We start from the raw sequence: 24,762 nt of genomic DNA, 5'->3' as shown, positions 1-24,762 counted from the left end.
CTACAGAAGAAATCGATAAAAAATTATAATTTTACATTAAACATTAAGCAAACATAGCTGAAAGAGAATGCCATTACATGGTTTAACAAATGTTTATGGTGCCAAAGAACTTTTCCTATACATACTTTATAATGTTATCAGCATTGATGATTTCTCCAGCACCAGGTATCAAGGGAATGACTTGTGCTCCTTCTTCAATACCTTAAGTGGAAAATAAGTATTAGAGCATCACAGGACGTCAGCCAAAACTTAAACTATGGGACCTAGTGCATTCATATTTACCCCTTTCCTGTTGCGAGACCATTGTGCGCTCATATTTGCCTTGATTTAAATCCTTTAATACTTGCATTAATTCTGTAATCCGAGCAGTAAAACTGAAATTTTAAAAAAAAGTCATAATGAAAACTCCAAAGGCCATCATATCTTTTACTATTATTTTTGCTACTTATTTGAGATGTAACTGACATATAACATTGTGTAAGTTCAAAACTTTTATTCAAACTTAACTGAAATTCCTAAAAATTATAATTTAGTTTAAATGAAATAACCTATAAGAAGTTTCTTCGTCATAAAGTATGAGTGATAGTGTATGCATGCTTTATTATCATGTTTCAGTAGGACAGCAGGATGAGGATAAGGGAAGAGGATTCATAGGCTCTCCACCTCAAGAGATAATTACTTCATTAACAGGTGAGTCAAGAAGATTGTTTACCACTAGAATTTAAAGGTTTCTAGTAGACACTACACGAGGACTAGTACTAGTTAGTACCCTCCACAGACATAGGAAGTATGGACCAAGTTCCTCCTGGAGTGAGTGATAGCCAAGTATAAAGTTAGTCTTCTTGTGTGAGGAAGGCATTACACATATGCCAAATGCCTGCTACCTCCCTGCAAACATGGAAGAATATGGAAGATTCCTCTCTTTCCTACTCCAAAACTGGAGAAAAGTTGAAGTGTTCTTAATATGAGATAGAAATCACTGAAGCAACAGAGAGAAATCAACACTCATGCCAAGACATCGATGAAATAAAAATAACATGATGGTCAAAGAGAAAGCAATCTGCATCAAAGAAGCAAAAGAGAAATTTTCTGTGAAAATCAAGCAGATACCTCCTGAAGGAACAGAAGCACCCCATTTACCATGAACCGTAAAGGCATAAGAAAAGTTAACAACAACTAGGAAGAATGTCTACATTCTCAAGAAAGAGAGACTCCTCGTAGTAGTTGACAATCTCCTCCATTTTGCCATGAAGACTTAAGTTGCCATAGAAAAGGAGGAATAAAGAAGAAATATGTGGATAAGTCACAGGTCTGGGAAGGATCTGAAATGATCCAATTTCTTTAGATGTACTTTTTACATTATGGTGTTCTTTAATGCCATACCAAAGCCCTTTATATTAGAGTTTAAAATACTGAAATACTTAATTCCATATTATGCTCTAAGAACAATTTTACTAGACAGAATGACCATATTTGCAATTGCATCTACAGATACCACAAAGTGACTTTTCACTTTTTTCCCCATTAAAGTCAACTTCATCTTTATCTTTTGCTAGGTTGTCAGTTTCAAAAACCTAAGAGGAAAAAAATACAGTGGAGGACAAAAAAGTTCAAATACAAAAATTCTATTCATTAACTTAATTTCCCAGAATTCAGAACAGACTGCCATGACTTAACATTTTCTAACTTACTAAATACTACTGTCCATGGAGCAGACAGCCTGAGAACCATTAACCTGGCTGAAGACTCAAAACAGCTCTTAAGGAAACAAGAAAAACTCAGAGAAAAATCTCCCTTAATTTGTCTATCAAAATCAGCTTGCAGGAATAAGAAATGGGGCTTCCATTGCCCCTTATCTTAACCTCAACTGGGCACAATCATTAAGTATAACATATTCTTAAAACTTATTTTCTGCAATTGCTTAGTATTACTAATCTTACTTACCCAGCCAATCTAGTCATCTCACGGCCAGCCAAAACTATCCGACCCAGAGCTTGAGACATTCGCAAAAGCATTCTTCCACTTTGGTAGTAATCCTTAAATAGAAATAAATACTAGTTTTCACTTGTATTTCTAAGACTAAAAACTACCTTTTATTTGTTTTTATATTTAAATTTCAATTTATTATGACTATGACTACTAATACTTTACCTCTAGAAGTTCTGAATGTGTACTCTTGAGATGTCGAGGATGAGACAAATCTAGGAAAGGACGACTTACAACGAGGTAACCAACAACAGTGGCAAGATCTGAAACAAAACCATTAAGATTTAAACATTAATAATACTTCACTTTCTCCATAAATTTCATTCCACTATCTCTTTGAAAGCATACTTACATTTGGCAACTATGCTATCAATGAAGCCCATAGAAAACCGAAACAAAATGAAATTATGGAGATGCTCCACCTGGCAGAAAACAAAAACAATAAAATATATATTATATGTGTACATAAAAAAATGAATCTACCCTGAAAATAAAAAGAACTGCATGAGCTATTTATTCCAGAAATACTTACTGAAAATTCTTTAAAAATGTATAATTTACTGATTCCACAAATATTGTCTGATTTCTGATTATACTGTACATCACATTTCATGTACAATACTTATCACAGAGCAGATGCCAAATACTTCATGAAACCATTTTTATGCAAACAGAATGGAAATTACATATAAATGTTAATGTGGTATCATTTGTATATAATACTGTATTCACAATATTATCAGATACACACTTCACAATATTATCAGATACATACTTGCATTAAAAATGGTCAATAATCAAAACAACAATAACACAGAAGGATGAGCTAATTTAGGTAAAACACTAGAGTCTAGATCGGCACTCAGTGCTTTGCTTTAGCTGGAGACATCTGGTCTATGTTTTCCTTAAGAATCTTATTACACTCGATCTGAAGCAAGTGCTAATGTCATCAAGGCTGTACAGCCCTAGTCTGCAGCTTTAATCGAGCACACTCTACCTCAAAATTACAAGTCTAAAAATGTTTTATATTCTGCCTTTTCAGTGTTCTCAACTTTTGCATCTATCAGGTTATTCAAGGCCCTGCATGATCTGGCACTGGGTTCTATCATAAATTTCATCTGCTTCCATGTTCCTTCTCACTGAGCTCCAGAATTACTAGTTCCTCAAACTGCCTTAAGGCTTTCCTCTTGTTGTTCTCTCCATCAGGAATACTGTTGCTGTCCCAGACAGTTTTATTTTGTGACTAACTCTCTCATTCCATGTGGGTTTCTGATAAAATGTCACCTCAAGAAAATACCTTCTCGCCATCCTACCCAAAATAGCTAGGTAACCACTCCATCACACTGTGTACCATGTCATCCCATTTTATTTTTGATCATAGAATTCATGACTACCCAAAAGCATATAAAATAGTCAGTTGTTATTTACTGTCTCCCCCACTAAAATGTGAGTTTTCTGAGTACGGGGTAGCTTCCTCTTCCTATCTTTTGCAAAAGTACAATGACTGAAACATTAATCAGTGAATGCCATTTGTTACATGCTGTGCTCAATGCTGGAGATACAACGAACAAAACAGAAAAGGTCTCTGAGTTCATGAAGTATACATTTTAATGAAACAGACAAACTAGGAAACAAATAAGATAACTATAAATTGCAATACATATTTTAAGGAAACAGATTATTAAATTGGGAACTGGAGGAAGCCATTTCAGACAGACTAACCAAAGAAAAGCAAGGCCACAGTAAGTTGTTAACTCTGGGGCTATAATCTAAAGGATAAGAGTAAGTAAGCCATGTAAAGAGTGGGCTGATATAACAGCAGATCCCTGGAAAATTACCTTAAATGCATTTTCTCAGCACTATCAAAATTCAGTCATATTAAATCTAAATAACACAAAAACTTCAAAGTCTAAAATAATTATTTTTTTTTTAAAGATTTACTTATTTATTTTATAGAGATAGAGACAGAGTGAACTTGAGCATATGTGAGGTAGGGAGGGACAGAGGGAGAGAAACTTCAAGCAGACTTCCTCTTGAACAGGAGCCCCGGTGTGCTGCTCAGTCCCACAACCTATGAGATCATGACCTAAGCCAAAACCAACAGTTGGATGCTCAACCAACTGAGCCATCCAGGCGCCCTGAAATCATTTAAAATGTCTACTTCTTTAAGCTTTTTAAGTCACCTTAATATAGATTTAATTTCACAAGCTTCCACTAAAATGTAAGCTCCTTGGAGGCAGGATTTTGTACGTTATGTCCACCACTATTATTACTAGCACCTGGAATAATAAGCAAAGGCATCTAGATGGCACTCAGTATCTTTTAAATGAAGTAATAAAATTACTTGAATTTTCCAAATGGCAAGAAAATAAAAACTGATATATGTATAGTTTTCACAAGAAACAATGTTTTTAACTCTAAATTAAGGGTCAACAAACTGGCCCACAATCCAAATCCAGCCTGCCATTTATTTTTATAAAAAAGTATTACTGGAACATAGCTACACCTACTTATTTACAAAGAGTATATGCCTTTTTAAAAAATTAATATATAATGTATTATTGGTTCCAGGGGTACAGGTCTGTGATTCATCAGTCTTACACAATTCACAGAACTCACCATAACATATACCCTCCCCAATGTCCATCACCCAATCTCCCCATTCCTCCCACCCCTCCCCTCCAGCAACCCTCAGTTTGTTTCCTGAGATTAAGAGTCTCTTACGGTTGTCTCCCTCTCTATTTTCATCTTGTGTCATTTCTCCCTCTCTTCCCCTATGATCCTGTTTTCTTTCTCAAATCCCTCATATCAGGGAGATTATATGATAACTGTCTTTCTCTGACTGACTTATTTCACTTAGCATACTACCCTCTAGTTCCATCCATGTTGCTGCAAGGGGCAAGATTTCAATTTATTTTTTTTTTAAGATTTTATTTATTTATTTGACAGACAGAGATCACAAGTGGGCAGAGAGGCAGGCAAAGAGAGAGGGGGAAGCAGACTCCCCGCTAAGTAGAGAGCCCGATGCAGGGCTCGATCTCAGGTCCCTGGGATCATGACCTGAGCCGAAAGCAGGCTTTAACCCACTGAGCCACCCAGGCGCCCCAAGATTTCAATTTTTTGATGGCTGAATAGTATTCCATTGTGTGTATATATATAGACACATCACATCTTCTTTATCCATTCATCTGTAGATGGACATCTAGGCTCTTACCATGGTTTGGCTATTGTGGACATTGTTCCTATAAACATTCAGGTGCACGTGCCTCTTCGGATCACTACATTTCACTACATTTGTATCTTTAGGGTAAATACCCAGTAGTGTGATTGCTGGGTCGTAGGGTAGCTCTATTTTCAACTTTTTGAGGAAACTCCATGCTGTTTTCCAGAGTGGCTGCACCACCTTGCATTCCCACCAACAGTGTAGGAGGGTTCCCCTTTCTCCACATTCTCGCCAGCATCTGTCATTTCCTGACTTGTTAATTTTAGCCATTCTGACTGGTGTGAGGTGGTATCTCATTGTGGTTTTGATTTGTAGTTCCCTGATGCTGAGTAATGTGGAGCACTTTTGCATATGTCTGTGGGCCATCTGGATGTCTTCTTTGCAGAAATGTCTGTTCATGTCTTCTGCCCATTTCTTGATTGGATTATTTGTCCTTTCCATGTTGAGTTTGATAAGTTCTTTACAGATTTTGAATACTAGCCTTTTATCTGATATGTCATTTGCAAATATCTTCTCCCATTCTGTCAGCTGTCTTTTGGTTTTGTTAACTATTTCCTTTGCTGTGCAAAAACTTTTTATCTTGATGAAGTCCCAATAGTTCATTTTTGCCTTTGCTTCCCTTGGAGTATATGGCTACTTTTGAGTGTCAATACAGACGATAAGGTCTGAAAAGTCTGAACTACATATGTACTCTTTTGTCTTTTATAGAAATAGTTTGCTGACCCCTACTGTAAATAATAAATATAACCATCATAGTATCTTCAAGAATGCTAGAGAAACAAAAGAATTTATCACTAAATAAAACTCCTAAACAACCTCTAAAAATACACTGACTTTTATTTTAAAAAATCAACCTATTTTTATAACTGGGCAGCTTAATATACTGGCATGATAGTTTTTATTCTTTTATTTTTTATAGTTATAGTTATTTAAAAATAAATAGTTACTTAAAATAGTTACTTAAAAATAGTTATAGTTACTTAAAAATAGTATATTTTTAATAGTTACTTAAAAATAAATATCTTAGAGATTAGAGATTGAAGATATATATACCTATATAGATAGATACAGATATACATCAGCAAATGCCAAGAAAAAAAAAAATCTTTCCCTAAATACATGAGTCTCAAGCATGCTACCTTACCAGCTTTCGGAAGACTGAGTGGATTGTCTGCTTTTCTCTCTTATTCCCATTGTAAAAGGCAATTTCTTCACTATTAAAGAAAACAATTTAGTAATTAATTTTGATATTACTGGTGCCTGAAAAATAATTGAAATACAGTATTTGATGACTGAATATTTTATTTAAATATTAATATAAATATATTTATATGTTTATATATATAACATATATATAAACATTAAATAAATATAAAAGACACTTAAGACTGTAAGCTTAGTGGGTGCGTCTGGCCACAGTCCTGTACTTGAGAGCCTGCTCCTTACCTGACTGATTAGAGGGCAAAGAAATACACACCTAAACTGGATCAGAGACTGAACAGGAGCCACATGTTGCATATGCCATATATAGCTGGAAAAGATGTGCTGGGCTAGTTCTCAGAAAATTAATTTAATTTCTTTAATAAGAAATAAGAAGGAGGTTGCTATGATGTATAGGAAGGCAGGGCTGGGACAGCCATTATAGATGACAAATGGAATACAGACCCTACAGAAGGGAGAGGAGAAAACAACAGCTAATAGAAGCTATGGAGTGATTCCATGACATACAGCCTTTGAAAGACAGAAAAGCAAACCAAGTACAAATGACTTCACAGTGCCAGCTTCTAGGAGCCCTGGCTGCACAGTCATTCTTATGCTGGGAATCTTACCATATCCTCACAACAACCCCCCTCTTCTTGAGCTGGCCTGAATGAGTCCATAAGGGCCACAAGAATCGTGACTAGAAGAAAAGGGGCATTCTTACAGATGAAGACACTGTAGTTAAGAAAAGTCTGTCAAAGTCTTACAGCTAGCAAGTCAAGCAGCTAAGACTAGAACTCATATCTGACTCTAAAGTCTAGCCATTCCACTCCCAATTCAGTACAATGTAAAAAATCCCAGAAAAATAACTCTTACAGCAGAGAAAAGTAAAGATTCGCACAGGAGTCTATAGGGTACAGTTAAAAAGCCTTCGATAAACACCCAATCTTCAAAGTCTATTTTTTCCCCTTAAAAATGTATGTGAATTTTATATTCTACTCCAAAATATATCTGCATCTTTTCCATTACAAAAACAAGGTAGCTCTTACCTCAACACTTTCAAACAAAATTAACTTTGTATAAAGATGAATCATGTTTGACCTGTGTTTCACTATTTCCTTGACACAATAACACAGAGACCCAGGGTATCACAATTCCGGTTTAACAAATAATCCTATACCTATATTACTTTTCTTACTTCCTTCTACCCCCTCTGCATGTTTAAGCCCATGGAAGATGAGAAAAGCTTTCTACTTCCTTCTCATTTTAGCCCCAATCTAAAGCCTGGAAGGGCAAAAATAACGCAGAATATTATGGCTGCCTATCCATCACTGTTTCTCTTCCACAACCTTCTTATGTAAGAGAACTGGACTTTTCTTAGTTACCCGTTTATCCCTTTCTGTGCACCGAAGGGTTTAGGAATGGCCTCAACCCCATCTATAAGGAATGATGAGTTCCATTTGGTCTAAGCCAATCACTAGGCTGTGATTGCTTCAGGCAAGGGCAAGTGATCGTTCGGGCCAAAGAGAGGTGAAACAAAGTCAAGGGTGGGGTTTCTGGGAAAGTTTCCCTGCTCTCCTGAAGAAATGGCCTGTTTTTATTTCTGGGCTTTTTACAGAGGAGGAGGGCTGGTGAGATCTGAAACTGCTTTTGCCATCTTGTGATCATAAGAAAAATTAGGCTGAGGAAAGCAGCAACATACAAAGGAGGGCTGAGCCAAGAGAACATCAAAGGACCAGAGCCCTGATCATGTTGTACCTGGAATTGGGCTACCTTAAGAGTTCTTATGTCAAGTAGTAAATGTCCTTATTGTTATTGCTACCTAAATCAGGGTTTTCTGTTTCTTGCAAAAGAAAGCATTCTAGCTGATACCATCTTTCATTCACTTGGCAGATCACCTCTCCACTTAACCAACAATCCATTCCTCCGCCTCCCTAGGGCATTGAACTATTTAAAACTGGTACCATTTTAGCAATATAAGGAAACAAAGGAAGAAGGAACTGTTAAAAAAGTAATCTTCTAAGTAATTCTGTAAATGCTTTAGGGTCTACATAAAGATTAGGACCCTCAAAAGGACTTAAAGTTTACAGATAAATACGTGAGAAAATTTACCGAGTACCTACTACATATCAAAACTTAGGCTGGAAGCTTTGTATGTATTTCATATTTAATACTTATGATAGTCCTATATTCTCTATTACAAACAAGAAAAGTAAAGCTATAACTAACTTGCCAGAAGTCATATAATATATAATTGATAAGAAGAGGAGGCAGATTTTGAAACTAATCAGGCTGGCTCCAGAGCCTAATACTTCTTCTTCCTATTTTGGAAACTATCAGGAAAATAGGTAGACACATGTGCAGAAAGACTGAATTACTGAGCATACACAGTCTCAAAATAAAAGTATTTGTGGATAAACTGAGACAGAATTTTCTTTGAAGAAATATTATAAGTAAACTTGAATTTGAATGTATTTTGAGTGTGTTTAAAGTGAAATTAACAGAAAATTAGTCAATAAAAGAGATGAGGAGGTGAACCAGGGATACTACACAATCAAGAAAAAGAAATGTTGAGGATTACTACTTTATAAAACTGGTATTTTTTATAATGTATTATTCAAAAGAGGTAAATAAACAAACAATTTTGGTAACAGTGTCTCCCAGACTTTTTGGAGTTAACTTATATGACATCAATATCCATAAAAACAGTTTAGTACAGCTAAATTTAACACATTTCTTCTTACCTGTTTGTGATGAGCCGGGAATTAACGAACCTATACTCTCCCTCATACTTTTGCTCAGTTATTGTCATCTTACCAATGGGTCTTCTAAGTCGAGTTAGGAGTAGCCCAGAAATAATCAAGTAGGCCATCATACTTGTTGGGCCCTATTATTATTGGAAGAGAATATAGGATATCATAATAAATTCATTGGATGCAACATGCACAATTTTTATAAATAACTGCAGTGACTTGACTAATTTCCCCCCTTAATTATTTCTTTTTTGGGAAAATACACATTGGGCGTTCACGTTTTTAACTACTCATCTATTCTGTTCCTCTTCCAACACTGTATCTCATCCCCAGCTCTTCTGAATTTGCTTACCTAAAAAACTCCTAATTGTGGGCGCTTGGGTGGCCTAGACTAGTCTGTTGAGTGTCTGCCTTTGGCTCAGGTCATGATCCCAAGGGTCCTAGGGTTGAGCTCTGCATTAGGCTTCCTGCTCAGTTCTGCCTGCCATTCCCCCTGCTTGTGCTCTTTCCCTCTCCCTCTTTTTGTCAAATAAGTAAATGAAATCTTTAAAAGAAATTAATAAATAAAAATAAAAACTCCTAATTGCATCCTCACTCTTCCTATGGCATCTAAAACTCTTCTGATGGAACTCTACCTGATATTCCCTTAATATTCCATAGACACTCTCAGACATTCTGTTAGAATGTTAATATTTCCTGAGATTTCTTCCTTAGATCTTTCCTACTTTTTATCTCTACTCCAATCACTCTTAAAAATCCAAGATAGTATTTCCAAGTAAGTACCAAGTACTATAGAGTACTTAGCTCACTACTCTGTAGGGTGTCAAGCTAAAGTCTCCCAAACAAGCTCTACCTGGTTTTCCCTTCTCCTACATCCTGCTTATAGCTGCCATACCTTCTAACTTGGTGAGTAACCTCATCACCCATTGACCAAACTAAGAGGAAAGCTTTAAGCTTACCTTCCAAACTCATCACAGGCACTTTCCTCATTCCCATCTATATACTACATTCTGCCATACTGAATAAACTATTTCCTAAACATGCAAATTAGAGTACTTTTTTAAGTCTCTAATACAGTATTATTTTATAACTAGACTTTATTAGGTACATGTTGTAAAAACACATTCTTTGAGATACATAAAAAATTTCTATAATCCAGCTATTTACAACATAGTACTATAGCAATTTAAAAGATAGATTAAACTCACCTGAGCTCCTATTGCACTTGTTAACTTGAAGATATATAAAACTATGTCTAAAAATGGCTGTAAATATTAAAAATAAAGAATTAAAAAGAAGATTGTGTAGATTGAAAGCTAATAAAACATGATAAATATAAAATGCTATTTAACATTTAACACATAATTGTCAACATGCAGAGTTCCCACCATATATAATGTACTATAAATAGCATACAGACCAACAAATACATAAAATAAAGAGTTCTTATTCTCAAGAAACTTAAAACAGAGATAGCTGACCAAAGGCTACTGACAACCAAGTGGAAAAAACATTTTCCATTTTCCAACAATTAAGGTTGTTCAACTATGATAATTAACCATTAGAACTTAGTAATTTCTCAATGCAGTGTAAAGACAATGAATAAAAGGCACTGTAACCTCAAATCTACTACCAGCTTTCCACGTTTCTATATATCTACACCGATAAAATGAAAGGCTCTTCCTGCTTATAATATTGCTTTAATTCTATTACTTTATCACAATATCCATATGTTGAAATAATTGAATGAGCCTCTCATTTTCTGATATAAAACTCAAGCATCTAGAACTAAGACATTAATATACTGCTCCTTACACACGGAGACAACTCAAATGACATATCAAAAGTTTATACATATTTTGAAGTGTTTTTAAAAAAACCCCTAGTATATTCTTTCACTTTAAGTCTACAGCCATCCCTTTCTGTTGGCTTCTATTAAGATCAACCTGTTCCTTTTTGCCTTATAAATTATCAAGAAGATAGACATATTTGTAAAATGTAAGTACATTTAAAAGTTGACAAAAATGACTCATCCCTTAAGTCACAGTTCAAACAATGAGATATTAAAAACAGTAAAAATACTGTAGTGCAGGACCCACTACAATTATATTTTTCTCTATTGCCAATGTGACAAGACTTGAGCTGTAGAGTTGCTCAAGTGTCAAGATGTAAGGAATACATAACAGTGTGTACAGAATTACACAAATATTTGTATATACACTCCCCTGCCCCTAGACACACATATACAACAAACTTCAAAATGTGGTAATGAATTAATCAGTAATTTATAGTTGTCAGAATTCCTACAGTACAGAATCAGTTAGCAAAGGCTTCTGGAAAGCTGAATAAAAAGTGTGGCATAAAGTGAAAAGGCATCCTACTAATGGGTTTGTCATGAGTGGGGGAATTCTTGCAGATCAATAGCACTTTTCTAAGAATTGCCGTCCTCCCTCCAGCCACATGGTTGAAGCAGGAGCATTCCTCTTCTTACAATGTGACCCAGACCCCTTTGGAGGGTTCTTTTGTCTCAGACTGGGTATCTGGACCAACTGTGGCCAGGGACAAAGATACTATAATTGATCCACTTTGAGACAAGCTCTCACCCCAGACCAAGAGCAGCCATGTGGATAGTGGTAGGAAATAGGGTCTCTGAGATGAAGAGAGAAGGAAATGCTGGGTAGATGATCTCGTAGGTGCCCTATACATGTCCCAGACAAGGCAGGAGGTAATGGCAAAGACGACGACTTAATGAGAAGACAACAGCAAAAGCTATAAAGGGTGGTGAGACAAGATAGTACAAAAAAGAACTGAGGAAACTGGCAGGAAGAAACTTGGTTAGGGCCTATCCTCTGTCCCAAGAGCTCTGGCAATATTCTGGGATGGCGGGGGTGGGGGGAGACAGTAATTAGAAAATGGAAATCAACTAGTATCTTGTGAAGATTTTTTGACCATTACTCAAATGATCTATTAGAATTAGAGATACTGAAGCACGGAAATGACAAGGAAGAAGTCCAGCCTAGTGTTACACATGTGGAACTAGAAACATAAACTGATGGTCAATTTCTAACAACTGCCACAAGTCCACAAGTCAAGTGACAAAAATTCAAATTTCCGTTCTTTTACTGAAATCAGCCAGCAAAATTCATACAAAATCTTTATAAGATACACTAAATTCCTCGTTCTTGGCCAAAGTACCTCACAAAAATAATAGAGAAAATTAAATAACTACAGTTAAAGCTATTATAACAACTCTAATTTTCTCAAAAAAGCACTTAGTAGTTATATGCTGTTATGTCCATCAAAACAATTCTATATAAATATGCTAAGATTCAAAACTCAACAAATCAACACATAATTTTTAAAAAGAAAATAGAGAAACTCACCTTACTAAGATTTGAATACAGATCAACTACACTGTTACAAAACTTTTCTACGTCTTGTGTAAGCAGCTGGTCTGGGTTGGCTATTCTGTTGTCCAGATTTCCCATTTTATAATATGTGAAAGCTCTGAAACAGATGAAAGAAAATGACATGAAAACTGAGGATTTTAAAGACAAAAAAATTCACATTCTAGCACACAGGGCAAATTCATAGAAATGGAAAGGTCTGGAGCTCAAAGAGGCCGTAAAGATTGTCCTTACTTTAAAGATAAGGAAGCAAGACCAGAGAAGGATGACTTGCAAATTAACGGAGGAGCTAGGATTAGAGTCTAAATTGCTGAGGTCTTTGCCTATGTGCTTCTGGGTCTAAGAAAATTTCCTTGAAAACATATCCAATACAAGAGAAAAACTTCTAGATCTCAACATCATCAGCATTTCTATTCAGTTCAAGTATGTTTAATATAAAAATAGGTTATCACTTACTGGAGATACTCCTCATAGAGGTATTTAGTTAGTCTTACTCGGAAGCATAGTTTGAGCTCATTTAACCCAAACTTCAAGAAGTTATTAACTACAGAGATCTGAAACAAACAAACACATATTACTGGTTTTTACTACATTTCCATTCACAAAATTATAATTTATTGCTCTAGCATTGGCTCTGTCCCCAAATCCTATGATTTTTATAACTGATTGTCCAAATTGATAATGATTCGCTTCTGTTTTACTCAGAGTGTGCAAAGATACAAAGAGAACATCCCAAAGCAAATCCAATTGGCTCTATTATGCTGATATATTAAAACTCTACTTGAAACTCAATTTTTTAATATGTTAATAACATTAATTACGAGAAGCATCTTGACACTTCTTTTGTCAACAAACAAAAAGCCAAATCTGTCCCCTTTGGATTCAGCGTAAAGGAGTCCTGACATTTATGTTTGTACCTTCTGTTTCCTTCTATAAGCACTATGACCCTAGACAATGAATTCTATTTGCATTTGTTAAAAAAAACCTATATATTTCATACCAACTAATACCATAATTTCTAGAGTCATCTTTACTTCTCGTTCCCATCATTATATTGAAATTAAGTCTTCCATAGTTCCAAACTCAGATTTATGTAAACATTTTCTCAAGAAAACAATGGTTGTCCACTGAATCTCCATCTCTTAATGACATCTACAATTCTTATCTCAACTTTTTCTAAAGTCTAAAAGCCGTGTACATGTATCCTCAAGCTTTATTTATTTTCTGACATATTCTCTAATTAGCTGGAGTTTAAAATCAAGCTTTTTTTTTTTTACTCCCATATTTATGACACTAAAATTCTTATAGTAGCAATAAGAGAAAGAACCAAGCTGAGAATATCACTTATGATTTAACAAACACGGACCTTTATTTTTAATGAATTCAGATACTAAATTCCAATTTCACTTAAATGACATCAGTGGTTCAAGTTACTATAATAGTTTATGGCCTAAAGCAATGGTTCCCAGTCAGGATGATTTTGCCACCATGCCTACCCAAGCCCTAGCCTTCTCAGGACATTTGCCAATGTCCTGGAGACATTTGGGGTTGTTAAAACTGGGGGGAGGGGCACTACTGCCATCAGTGGGATGCTACTAAACATCACAGAAACCCTGGCCTAAAGGTTAGAACAAAATAACACATATGGACACATCCACATATGTATACAATGAAACTGAACCCAACCTAATTCCTTTTTTACTATCTAGTAAAAAGGTTTACATTGCAAAATTCTGCTCTAAGTTATAAAATGAAACTTGAGATAGGAACTTAGTACCATAAATCTTTAAAGTAAACTTAAGAAGCAAAAGTCTCTGAAGATTTTAGGAAGATCCAAGTTTTTCCCTATGTAAGGATTTTTTAAAAATTACACTTACGAGAGGCATGGCGGCGATGAAGTTGAATAAGTATCTCTTGAAATCTTTCCTGCTACGACCAATGATACCACTGCAAACCACCACATGCAATGCATTAGTTGCAAAAGAAGCAATATCGAACTCTAAGAAAAGCTGTAAAGCTCTAAAATTACTCTTGGAAGTTTTCATTGACTCAAAAGATTCAGTAAGAAAAAGAGATGCTGAAAAACATTTTCTTGCAGAAACAGGTTCCCAACTTTTGAAATCTGACATTTGAAACAGGCTTCTTGAACATCACTCTATGAATGGCAAAATTAAATAACAACGATTTCCTTAGTTCTTTTCCTTCATAAAAAATGGTAATTTAAAGAAAGGCTCATGCTGCCACAAAAGGGATTTAGATGGCGAAACAACTAACAACTTTATAGAGCCAGCAATGGGTTATTATGGATGAAATAAACTAGTATTTGTTTTCAAATATTTTAATACCCTGATTCTCATTTGTATGAACTAATGGCAGAGATAGCCCAATGACAGATCAGCAAACTCTCACTGTAAAAGATCAAGAGTAAATATTTTAAGCTCCTGTGGGCCAGAAGAGCTCTGTTCCAGTTACTGTGTTCTGCTATGGCAGAGGAAAAACAGCCAAGAATGAGACTAGCTGCACCCTAAAAAAATTTTCCCAAACAGATGGCAGTGGGATTAGACCCAAGGAGCCTTATCTGCTGACACTAGAACTAATCACAGGTCAGAGAGTAGACTAGTGGGGTTCCCCAGAGCCTCAGAATGGTTCTCTAGCGGCTTCAGATCTGTTAACACACTTCAACTAGACCAACTCCTCTTTCACGTTTTTAATGTATTTTACATATTTACCTGTTCTAAAAATATCCATTAAGAACTTCTTTAAAGTTAAGAATTCTACTACTTTTTGAAAACCATTATATCATACAAGTAAAGGATCTCTGAGTATCATACATCTATGATCTTTAAAAAGATATAACTTATTGGATCACACACTCTTTTTTCAATGAGTGTAAAATATATTTTGAAAAATATTGTGCTAAATGATTTAAACTTAGCTCCACATAGAAAAAAAGATATGATATATGATATGGAAATAATCTGATTTTTATGAGGGAGTAGGGGAATAATGCCAAGTAATGTTAGCTGGTGTTTTAGAGCAAAAAAAGATGCATGGTCAAGTAAGTTTGAGAAAACCTGGGTTAAACAAAACTAACAAATGTCTTTTTCAAAGACCTCAAAGACCTTAACATAAAACTTGTGCATTCAAATTCTCTTAAAGGGCTTTATAGCAGGTATCATTTCCTCTGTCATGGCTGGCATTCCTTGGAACATACTTTGGGAAATGCTACTTAGACGGATAGAAAAATCTGTAGTCCAATTTTGATAGAACTGCTAAACAATTGTTTTTAAAGTTTAAGTTGAGCTAGAAAATACCTAAAACTGAACCACATAAAAATGTTTTTTCTAGAAATCAGAGTATTAAAAACAAGAGCACTTAAGACAGTACAAAAAGTTTAGAGGTTTAGATTAAAATTGTTTAAACCAAACTTCGCATAAAACCAAAGTGCTTTAGTGCTGCCCAAGCTGTGAAACACACAAGATTATAAAGCTTGGTGAAGCACATGCTATCATTCAGCAACAGTTTACCATTGGAGTGGCAGCTATAAATTTAAAAAATGGCTTCTTGAATAAAGCCTTATTTCTGCTTATTATTCCGCTGCAAAAGAAAAATAATAATAAAGAGTAATTTTACAGTTTATATCTTATTACTTCTAAAACACGTAAGGATCTTTATAAAAGATGATTTCGTGATTTTAAAATGATTTTAAAATGCCTGTTGGCAAAAGGCTGGAAATAAAATATATCTTTATAATTACATTATAACAGCAACAAGGTAGGAAGGATTCTCCTTCATATCATGGAATTTCCCGTGTCTACCTTGAAGAAGTCTGTCCCATTAAAATTTGCCCATATTCCAAAGTCTTTAGCCACCGCTAACAAATAAGCCAAAAAGATGAAAGGATATTAAAATGTACATTAAGGACCAGAATGAGTTTCTTTCAGACATTTTTTTAAGCAGAAATAGGTGAATCTAAACCTCTTTGGAAAAAGCAGAAAGGAAAAAAGCACAACCAATTTATAATGCAGCTTTTAGTAGCAAGTTAGAGCAATGTGTTGTTTTTCAAATAAAACTGTTCCAAATTATGAATTCACAATGTTTAAAAATGTTAAATTTAACTAACTATTAAAGATCTCAGACACAGAAGCTCAAAAATACTTATGAATGAGAAAGTTAACAAATTACTTTAAAATGACTGCTTCACAATTGATGAATATGAGTTAAGAATATATGAAAGTGGGGCATCTGGGTGTCTCAGTAATTTAAGCATCTGCCTTTGGCTCAGGTCGTGATCCCAGGGTCCTGGGATCAAGCCCCACATTGGGCTCCCTACTCAGTAGAGAGTCTGCTTCTTCCTCTGCCCTTCCCCAATGCTCATGCTTGCTTTCTCTCTGCCTCTATCAAATAAATAAAATCTTTAAAAAAAAAACTTTCTTTAAAAAAAACTTTCTTTAAAAAAAGAGTATATGGAAGTTTTTTACTGTTTCTGCACTTTTCTGTAAGTTTAGTAATATCAAAATAACGTTTTTTAGAAACTCTAAGTTTTGCTTTTTTTTTTTTCATTTTTTATGTCATATCTAAATTTTAAAACTGGGTACCCAATGGGGTGCCTGGGTGGCTCAGTGGGTTAAAGCCTCTGCTTTTCGCTCAGGTCATGATCTCAGGGTCCTGAGATCAAGCCCTTCATCAGACGCTCTGCTCAGAGGGGAGCCTGCTTCCCCCTCTCTCTCTGCCTACTTGTGATCTCTCTCTCTCTCTCTGCCAAATACATAAATAAAATCTTAAAAAAAAAAAACACAAAACCTGGGTACCCAACAAACTGATTACTCTAGTAAAATTATAGGCTGGCTCATGCTATTCTTGGCAGTGCATTTTCTCCAGGGCATTTAAGACTATGAGAAAATTAAAATCAGCATCTATTCAATTAAAGTTGGAAATGCCTAGTTTAGAAGAGTAAGTATTATTCTTTTGGATTACAAAAACATGAAATCATAAAATGTGAAAAGTAAAGTTTAAGAAATAAACCACTCTTCTACACTACACCAAGGTTGTAGAAGGTTCTTTATATGCAATATGTGACTTTCTACACAGATAGCTAATATAATGATTATAGCAGATATAACCTGCATATTTTTGTTAACAAAATATATTTTGTATAGTTATATACATTATATATATTATATATATAATACATATATATATATATTGTATTATTGGGGATCCCGTATTTTTATTAATAGATAGGGTACTTAGATAATAAAGTTATCAAAGGAAAAAATATAAAATTTTATAATCATATAAAAGGACATACATGTCTTCTCTACCATATACAAAGGACTCAAATTACTTATTGCACACAGCTCATATAAGCAGAACTTAGCAGTAAAATTGATCTTCCAAAGCTGATATGCTAGCAGCAACCAATAAACACTTCTATAATGTTTATAACAAATTTCTTGGAATTTCTAAGAGGATTCCTCACTAGGGCACATACACAAAAATGACCAGACTCTCTTCAAACACCATTCAGGGAGACCAACAATCAATAAGTCCTCAAGTTGGCTTCTAGCAAGTTTTTTAGCCCTTCATTTTTATTATTTTTTTAAAGATTTTATTTATTTATTTGACAGAGAGAGAGAGATCACAAATAAGCAGAGAGGCAGGCAGAGAGAGAGGGGTAAGTCAGCTCCCTGCCAAGCACAGAGCCCAATGGAGGGCTCGGCTCGATCCCCAGACCCTGAGACCATGACCTGAGCCAAAGGAAGAGGCTTAACCCACTAAGCCATCCAGGCGCCCCTAGCCCTTCTCTTTTAAAGACGAATAGATAGGGAAGAGTGAGAGACTTAAGGAAAGCCTCTAAAATGAACAAAAAAATGAGAATGAAGGACCAAGAAAAAACAGAAACAATGCAGGAAGCTAAAAAAATAAAAATAAAAAAAAGGCACACACTTGCAAGAATGATTGCTCTAAAAATGAACATCTATACAAAAAGATAACTTCTAGAAATAAAATGATGACAATATAAATTCACTGGATGATAAAGTAAAAAGAAATTTCCTAGAAAATAAAATGTCAGAGATGAAACAGTAGAGAAATTATAAGATAATCATCTGATTATCTTGTACCTTGAGTTCCAACACTCAAGTAATAAAGATTCCAGAAAAAAATAAAGAAAAAAAAGAGAGAGGAAGAATTTTTTAAAAGCACAAGAAAACTTCTCAGAATGCAGAATAAGTTTCTCAATTGAAAAGAGCCCACCTAGGCCCAGCACAGTGAAAAAAAAAAATTCACAGCAACATTCAGTAAAAATCCTAAACACCAGCAATACACCAAAAACAACAACAAAGGATCATAAAAGCTTCCACAGGGGGCTAAAAACAGACCCACCATTAAGGAAGGGCAAGCAGCACAGAAGTGGACCTCCATACCCAATGCAGCAACTAGACTAGCAGTGTTTAACCATGGCTACACATTAAAATCACCTGGGATGTCTCAAAAACTAATGTCTAATTGAATCAGGATCTCTAGGGGTGGGCCCAGCTATTAATGGTTCTCAAAATTCCCCAGATGATTCTAATCATCCTGCAACCAAGGCTGAGAACTGCTGAGCTCTACAGAAGACAAAAGGGTGATGTTTTCAAAATTCTAACAAAAAATGGTTTCCAAGTTGGAATGTATAAATATAGCTAAACTATCAATCAAATGTAAGAGTTCAGGTCTCAAAAATTTACTTCTATTGTGCCCTTTCTCAGAAAAACAATGTACGTGCCAAAATGATAAAGTAAATTAAGAAAAAGTAAGACAGAGGTTTCAGAAAACAGATTATTTAATGCACAAGAGAAAGATACAAGAAATTCCCAAGATGGGGTTCCTGGGTGGCTCAGTGGGTTAAACCTCTGCCTTCAGGCTCAGGTCATGATCTCAGAGTCCTGAGATCGAGCCTCACATCAGGCTCTCTACTCAGTGGAGAGCCTGCTTCCCCTCCCTCTCTCTCTGCCTTCCCCTCTGCCTACTTGTGATCTCTGTCAAATAAATAAATAAATAATCTTTAAAAAAAAAAAAAAAGGAAATTCCCAAGATCATAATTAAAGCAAATTCAAAGTAGATGGCTCTTTATAGTTGGCTTAAAGAGCAATCAGTACAGATTAGGGCAGGAAGACAAGAAACTAACAAGAGGTATACAGTGAGGTGGTAATAGACAAAAATCAAAAGATCACCTAGTGTGTATAACCATATTACAATACTGAGAAGATGTTACAGTGTTGTCAAATAAGCTTAAGCTGAATTAGTAAGAAGTAGGCAAAGAACTAAGGTACACAAACAAAAACTTGCAATTTTCAAATGCTAGGAAAAACAAAAAGTTGTATATCAAAGAAACTACCAAAGTACAGCATTTGGCTCAACAGTAAACAGGAAAAATCACGTAAACAATAAATTCTGATGACAAAAAAGGCGATGAAACAATATAAGAGGATGAGCATGGTCATGGAAAGGAATGTAAAAGAGCTAATTCTCATCTTTCAAATTAGGAAATAAATGCATACTCTCTAAAACTGAAAAATTTCGGACAATAAACAAGTTACATTGAAATACAGAGGTATAGATGAACAGTAAAAAGAAAAAACAACTGGCTCCAGGAATGGCAGTTACAAGTAGAAGAATGGGGCAGAGAACTGATGTATTTGTTATTAAGTCCAGTAACACTATTTGACATTAAGCTGTGTTCATGTATTCCTTTTTAAGCTGTTCACATATTACTACAATTAGGAAAAAAAAAAAAAAAAAAAAAAAGGCAGGGCACTGACCACAGGTTTCAGGGAGACCCATACTAAATACAAGAGCCTGCACAATTACACGTGTTCTGAGGCATGTAGTTAGGGTTTTAATCCTATGCAAATAACTTTCTCTATTTGCCAAGAGAGATGAGTCAGAAAACATGTGCATAAAGCATTCTTCCTCATCCTACAAATCCTGAGAAACAAATCAAGAATATGAGGGGGGGAAAAAAAGCACTTTATTTCAAAATTTGGGAGCATTCAAAAATTTTAAGTAGTATCTTCAAAAAGTTATTAGATTAAGTACTTTAAGAAATTTTCTGATAAAATACTGCTTGCCAGGGAAGAGAATTCCAAGAAAAATGTTTTACTCTAACATTCAAATTGGTATCATCAGGAATAAAATCTTTAACAGATAAATGTTAATATCCCAACTGTTACTATAAGTTTTTAAATTCAAAATTATCAATTATAATGATAATATGTACAAAGACTATAATGAAAAAAATGTACAAAGCACTACCTTCAGAAACTGAAGGAAATGTCTACAAATTGTTTTTTTCCTTCTAATAAACATTCTCAATATGATTCTCTGAAGTGCTTTGATATTTTCCTCCAAATTATCTCATTAATTTTAGACATCCTACTTGGTGATTTTTTTAACCCTTGCTCCAGCACTTATTATACTGCATTTTAATTTGTTTCCTTGTCCCTAACTCTCTATAAACTGTCAGCTCTGCAGGACTTGGTACAAAGTCTCTCCTGTTCCTCAGTATATCCCTATCACAGAGTAGCAGGATGCCTGGCACATGGGAGACACTCAATAAACATCTGTTAAGTAAATGAACAAATACATAATTTGACTTAAATATTTATACCTAATTGAGAATCTAATTTTTGCTTAAGATAATGTTAAATATGAGACAAATCAGTATTTTGTATATATAGGAGGAAGGTGAATAGAAAAGTACCTTTCAATGAGTGTCCCATTTTGAATCATCCAAACATCACAATATGTTCGAGACACCAGCATAACAGCAATAAGTATCAAGTAACCTGTCTAAAATAAACCAGGTATAGTAAATTAAATAAATGCATTTTTTAAAGTTAAAAGAAACATTACCTTGGCAAAGATTTTTTATTTCTAAATTCAAATCTTTATTCTAGCTTTAATACAATGGCTGACATTTTACATATAGGCAATTTTTAAATATAATTTTAAAAGAATTTAAAAATATAATATAAATGAAAAAGACTTATACATCATTTAATCTAACTTTCTCTTCCAGAATTCAAAAGTGAATCCCAGGCAGGTCAAATAATTTGTCTTCCTACAAATAATTTGTCTTCATACTAGAAGGTAGTAGTATAACTTCAATTATCTGAATCACAGTGTACTGTGATTATCTTAGATTTCTAATATAGAAGTCTAAAACAAAAAATGATAGTAACTATTAATGTAATGTTAAGCAAATATTGAAGGCTAAATTGTGCCTAATGCAATAAACTTGGTTCGGTTTGTTGGAAAAATCTCTAATACTGCCCCTGCCCTCAATTTTGTGATGAAAATTTATACACAAAAAATGAGAAAACAGCATAGTAGATAAGTATATTTGCATCACTTTGTGGAACAAATGGCAGAATAGGAAGGCCTGAGTGGCAGAAGAGGATTATGATGTTAGAAATGTATTAAACAGACCAAGTAAAACAAAAGAGAGCATGACAACTATGAGTTAAAAAAGATAAAGGATTTAATGAGAAATAGGAAATAGACTGAAACTATATGAATAACAGTATTGCATATCCAGCAGACTTTAGCAATATTAAACTACTGCAAGCCTCTAGGTAGAACAGAATGTTAAAAAGTGTCATTTTGACATTACTTAAGCAATGCTGTGGAAGACGGATTACCAAGGGGAAAAGATGAGAGGCTGAGTCAGAAGTCCATTCTCTCTCTCTGAGATGGGAACCTACCCTCTAACCTCTAACACACACACACACAAACACACACACATATGCATTCAAAGCTGACCCTATTTAAATCTTCTAAATTGGAAGAATAATGACAGTAAGATACAAGCTAAAGTCAGGGAAGAGGGCATGTAGCAGCAGGGACATTTGTTGGACAATATATTTAAACTCAAAATGATGGTGCTGCATGGCAATTACAACTATTACTTATGTAATTTTTGCAAAACAAATATTTTTGTTAAATAAGATGAAGGTACTAGAAGTACATACAGCGCTTTAGGTGCAGTCGAGGCAGGGAGTCATAAACACAGAATAATGAAGCCACAAGAAAAGACAATGTCAAAGAAAGCTTCTGTGACTGAGCAATGATAGCTGCTACCCCAAAGTCAGCCAGAAAACAAAGATCCCATCTTCCTACTATAGTCCCTGTTTGAAAGTTAGGTATTCAACTGGCAACAGAAGAACCTCTTAATTGTAATAAATAGTATTTGTACATGTCACTTTAACTGTAATACTAACTTTTAATTCAGACCTTAAATACAGTCTCAATCTTAAATTAATCATTTGACATATAAAGGTAACACTAGGCAAAGATTGTTTATTTTGCCTTGATTTTCTGCTCTCGGTTTAATTTTTCCTTAAAGTAAGTACCAACTTTACTTATCTCCACAAAATCTGGCAAACTTTGATTACTGACAATCCTGAAATGCCTTTCTACAAAGGACGGCCTTAGAATCACTACTATTTCCATGAGGAATGGGTTTGTGGAATATGTCAGAAACTGATTTAGTTTCTTGCACTCATTTAGGCGGCTCCTCACCTAATGATATGTATGAACTTCCATTTATTCGTATGCAACATTATCATTTCTCTATTTCCTAATCGGTTAGTCTCTCTATCCCTACTTCCAATCTTCTGTCATTTCTATGAGAGTTTATTTCTAAGTGAAACCCCTAGTGAACTGAGATTAAACTTGGATTTTTATAATTCTCAAAGATCATGTGTAAAATGACTCTACGGCATGGCTGGGCCTAGAGAAAGCTGGAGGTTGGCCAAGTTAGGCCCTGGTATCTCCCTTACTAACTCCCAGAGATCTATCCAATATCTCATATTCATTTTACACTCAGCGAACCCCTGCTAAAAAGTCAGATGAGCATTGAACTCTTAACGGATTAAGAGGAGAATATATAACTCTTTCCAGAGAAGATCGTATTTTAAACAGGAATTCTTCAATCAGGTGGGTTGTAGAAAGAGAAAACTTCAAGAAAATAATGAGCATCAAGCTATTTTTTTAATAAGGATCTGTTTTTGTTGGGGGGAGGGGACAGATGTCACAGACATGAGGTCATGAAAGCATAAGAGCACAAAGTCTGACAACAAAATTACAAACTCTTCTAAGCAGATGATAGTGAAAGAAAGATCAAAGTTAGGTTGTGATTTACCCTACAAGAAAAAAAGAAGACAAGTGCTTTTATTAGGATTTTAGAAAAAAGTCTATTATGAAAACAAGAAGAGGCAAAAGGACCAATTAAGAGATGATGATAATCCAGGTAAGAAAACTACAGTGAGAACAGTAGGAATGGAAAGAGAGACTAATTCAAGAGAAACACAAAGAGAAAATATTTAAAAATAAGGAAGGGAGCAGATTTAAAAAGTCTCAGTGTGATCTCATTTTTATTAAAATATATTCTGGACACTGAAATACTGATAAAAGTTCTGAGTGAGAGGTTAAGAGGCACCAAGAAGGAAAAAGAAATCTATCTGCATTTTCTAATTTTTCTTCAAGGAAAACACATTATCTCTATCTTATTAGGGGAAAAAAGTTATTAAATTATGTTTTAGAGGCTGGTAAGAGTGGAATCTACAAGCCATGATGCAGAAATGAGGGAGAAAGAGAGCAAGTCCAGTGTGATAGGGAGATATGGGGTCTCTTTGGGGATTACAGTGCTTTGGGAATATCTTATCTTTTTGTTGCTATTAATAGATTGTAAGTCCAATGGTTTTTAAAATTGGAACAATGGAAAACATTACATTTCAAGAAAATAAATTTGGCAGAGGAGATAAAAAAGGGGAGCTTCTTCAAAGTGAGAACAACGAACACTGCAATATCCGTGTTAAGAATGTTTAGAACGAAAAATGACCCAATACCAGTGGCTGAAAGGATGAATTATAGGGAGTAAAGAGACAAAGGTAATGATATTTCTGGTTCTACAAAAGGTGATTAAAGATGGAGAACACAGCATTATCTTATTTTTTTTTATTTTATTTTTTTATTTTATTTTTTATAAACATATAATGTATTTTTATCCCCAGGGATACAGGTCTGTGAATCCCCAGGTTTACACACTTCACAGCACTCACCATAGCACATACCCTCCCCAATGTCCATAACCCCACCGCCCCTCTCCCAACCCCCCTCCCCCCATCAACCCTCAGTTTGTTTTGTG

At 34.8% G+C, this 24,762-nt stretch overlaps 1 protein-coding gene across 3 annotated transcripts in view; it reads right to left on the bottom strand.

The window, feature by feature from the left end:
* LOC111143025 (ATP binding cassette subfamily D member 3) overlaps positions 1–24,762 on the bottom strand; it is an 84,600-nt gene that overhangs the window by 20,003 nt on the left and 39,835 nt on the right. The window contains exons 4-15 of one of the 3 annotated variants that reach the window (XM_022496439.1): positions 21,316–21,404; positions 14,447–14,516; positions 13,026–13,123; positions 12,546–12,669; positions 10,371–10,427; positions 9,154–9,296; positions 6,354–6,423; positions 2,339–2,408; positions 2,152–2,249; positions 1,945–2,036; positions 283–374; positions 126–201 (exon numbers count right to left, since the gene is read on the bottom strand). In XM_022496439.1, coding sequence (XP_022352147.1) covers positions 126–201; positions 283–374; positions 1,945–2,036; positions 2,152–2,249; positions 2,339–2,408; positions 6,354–6,423; positions 9,154–9,296; positions 10,371–10,427; positions 12,546–12,669; positions 13,026–13,123; positions 14,447–14,516; positions 21,316–21,404 — 1,079 coding nt within the window. The remainder of the gene's footprint in view (positions 1–125; positions 202–282; positions 375–1,944; positions 2,037–2,151; positions 2,250–2,338; positions 2,409–6,353; positions 6,424–9,153; positions 9,297–10,370; positions 10,428–12,545; positions 12,670–13,025; positions 13,124–14,446; positions 14,517–21,315; positions 21,405–24,762) is intronic. The other 2 variants (XM_022496440.1, XM_022496441.1) reach the window with 2 other exon arrangements.

This window comes from Enhydra lutris, unplaced genomic scaffold (assembly GCF_002288905.1).
Source record: "Enhydra lutris kenyoni isolate GAN:26980312 unplaced genomic scaffold, ASM228890v2 scaffoldscaffold9, whole genome shotgun sequence".
Classification (NCBI taxonomy): Eukaryota; Metazoa; Chordata; class Mammalia; order Carnivora; family Mustelidae; genus Enhydra; species Enhydra lutris.
The sequence above is the reverse complement of the archived record's forward strand: the minus strand, read 5'-3'. Positions and strand labels throughout refer to the sequence as shown.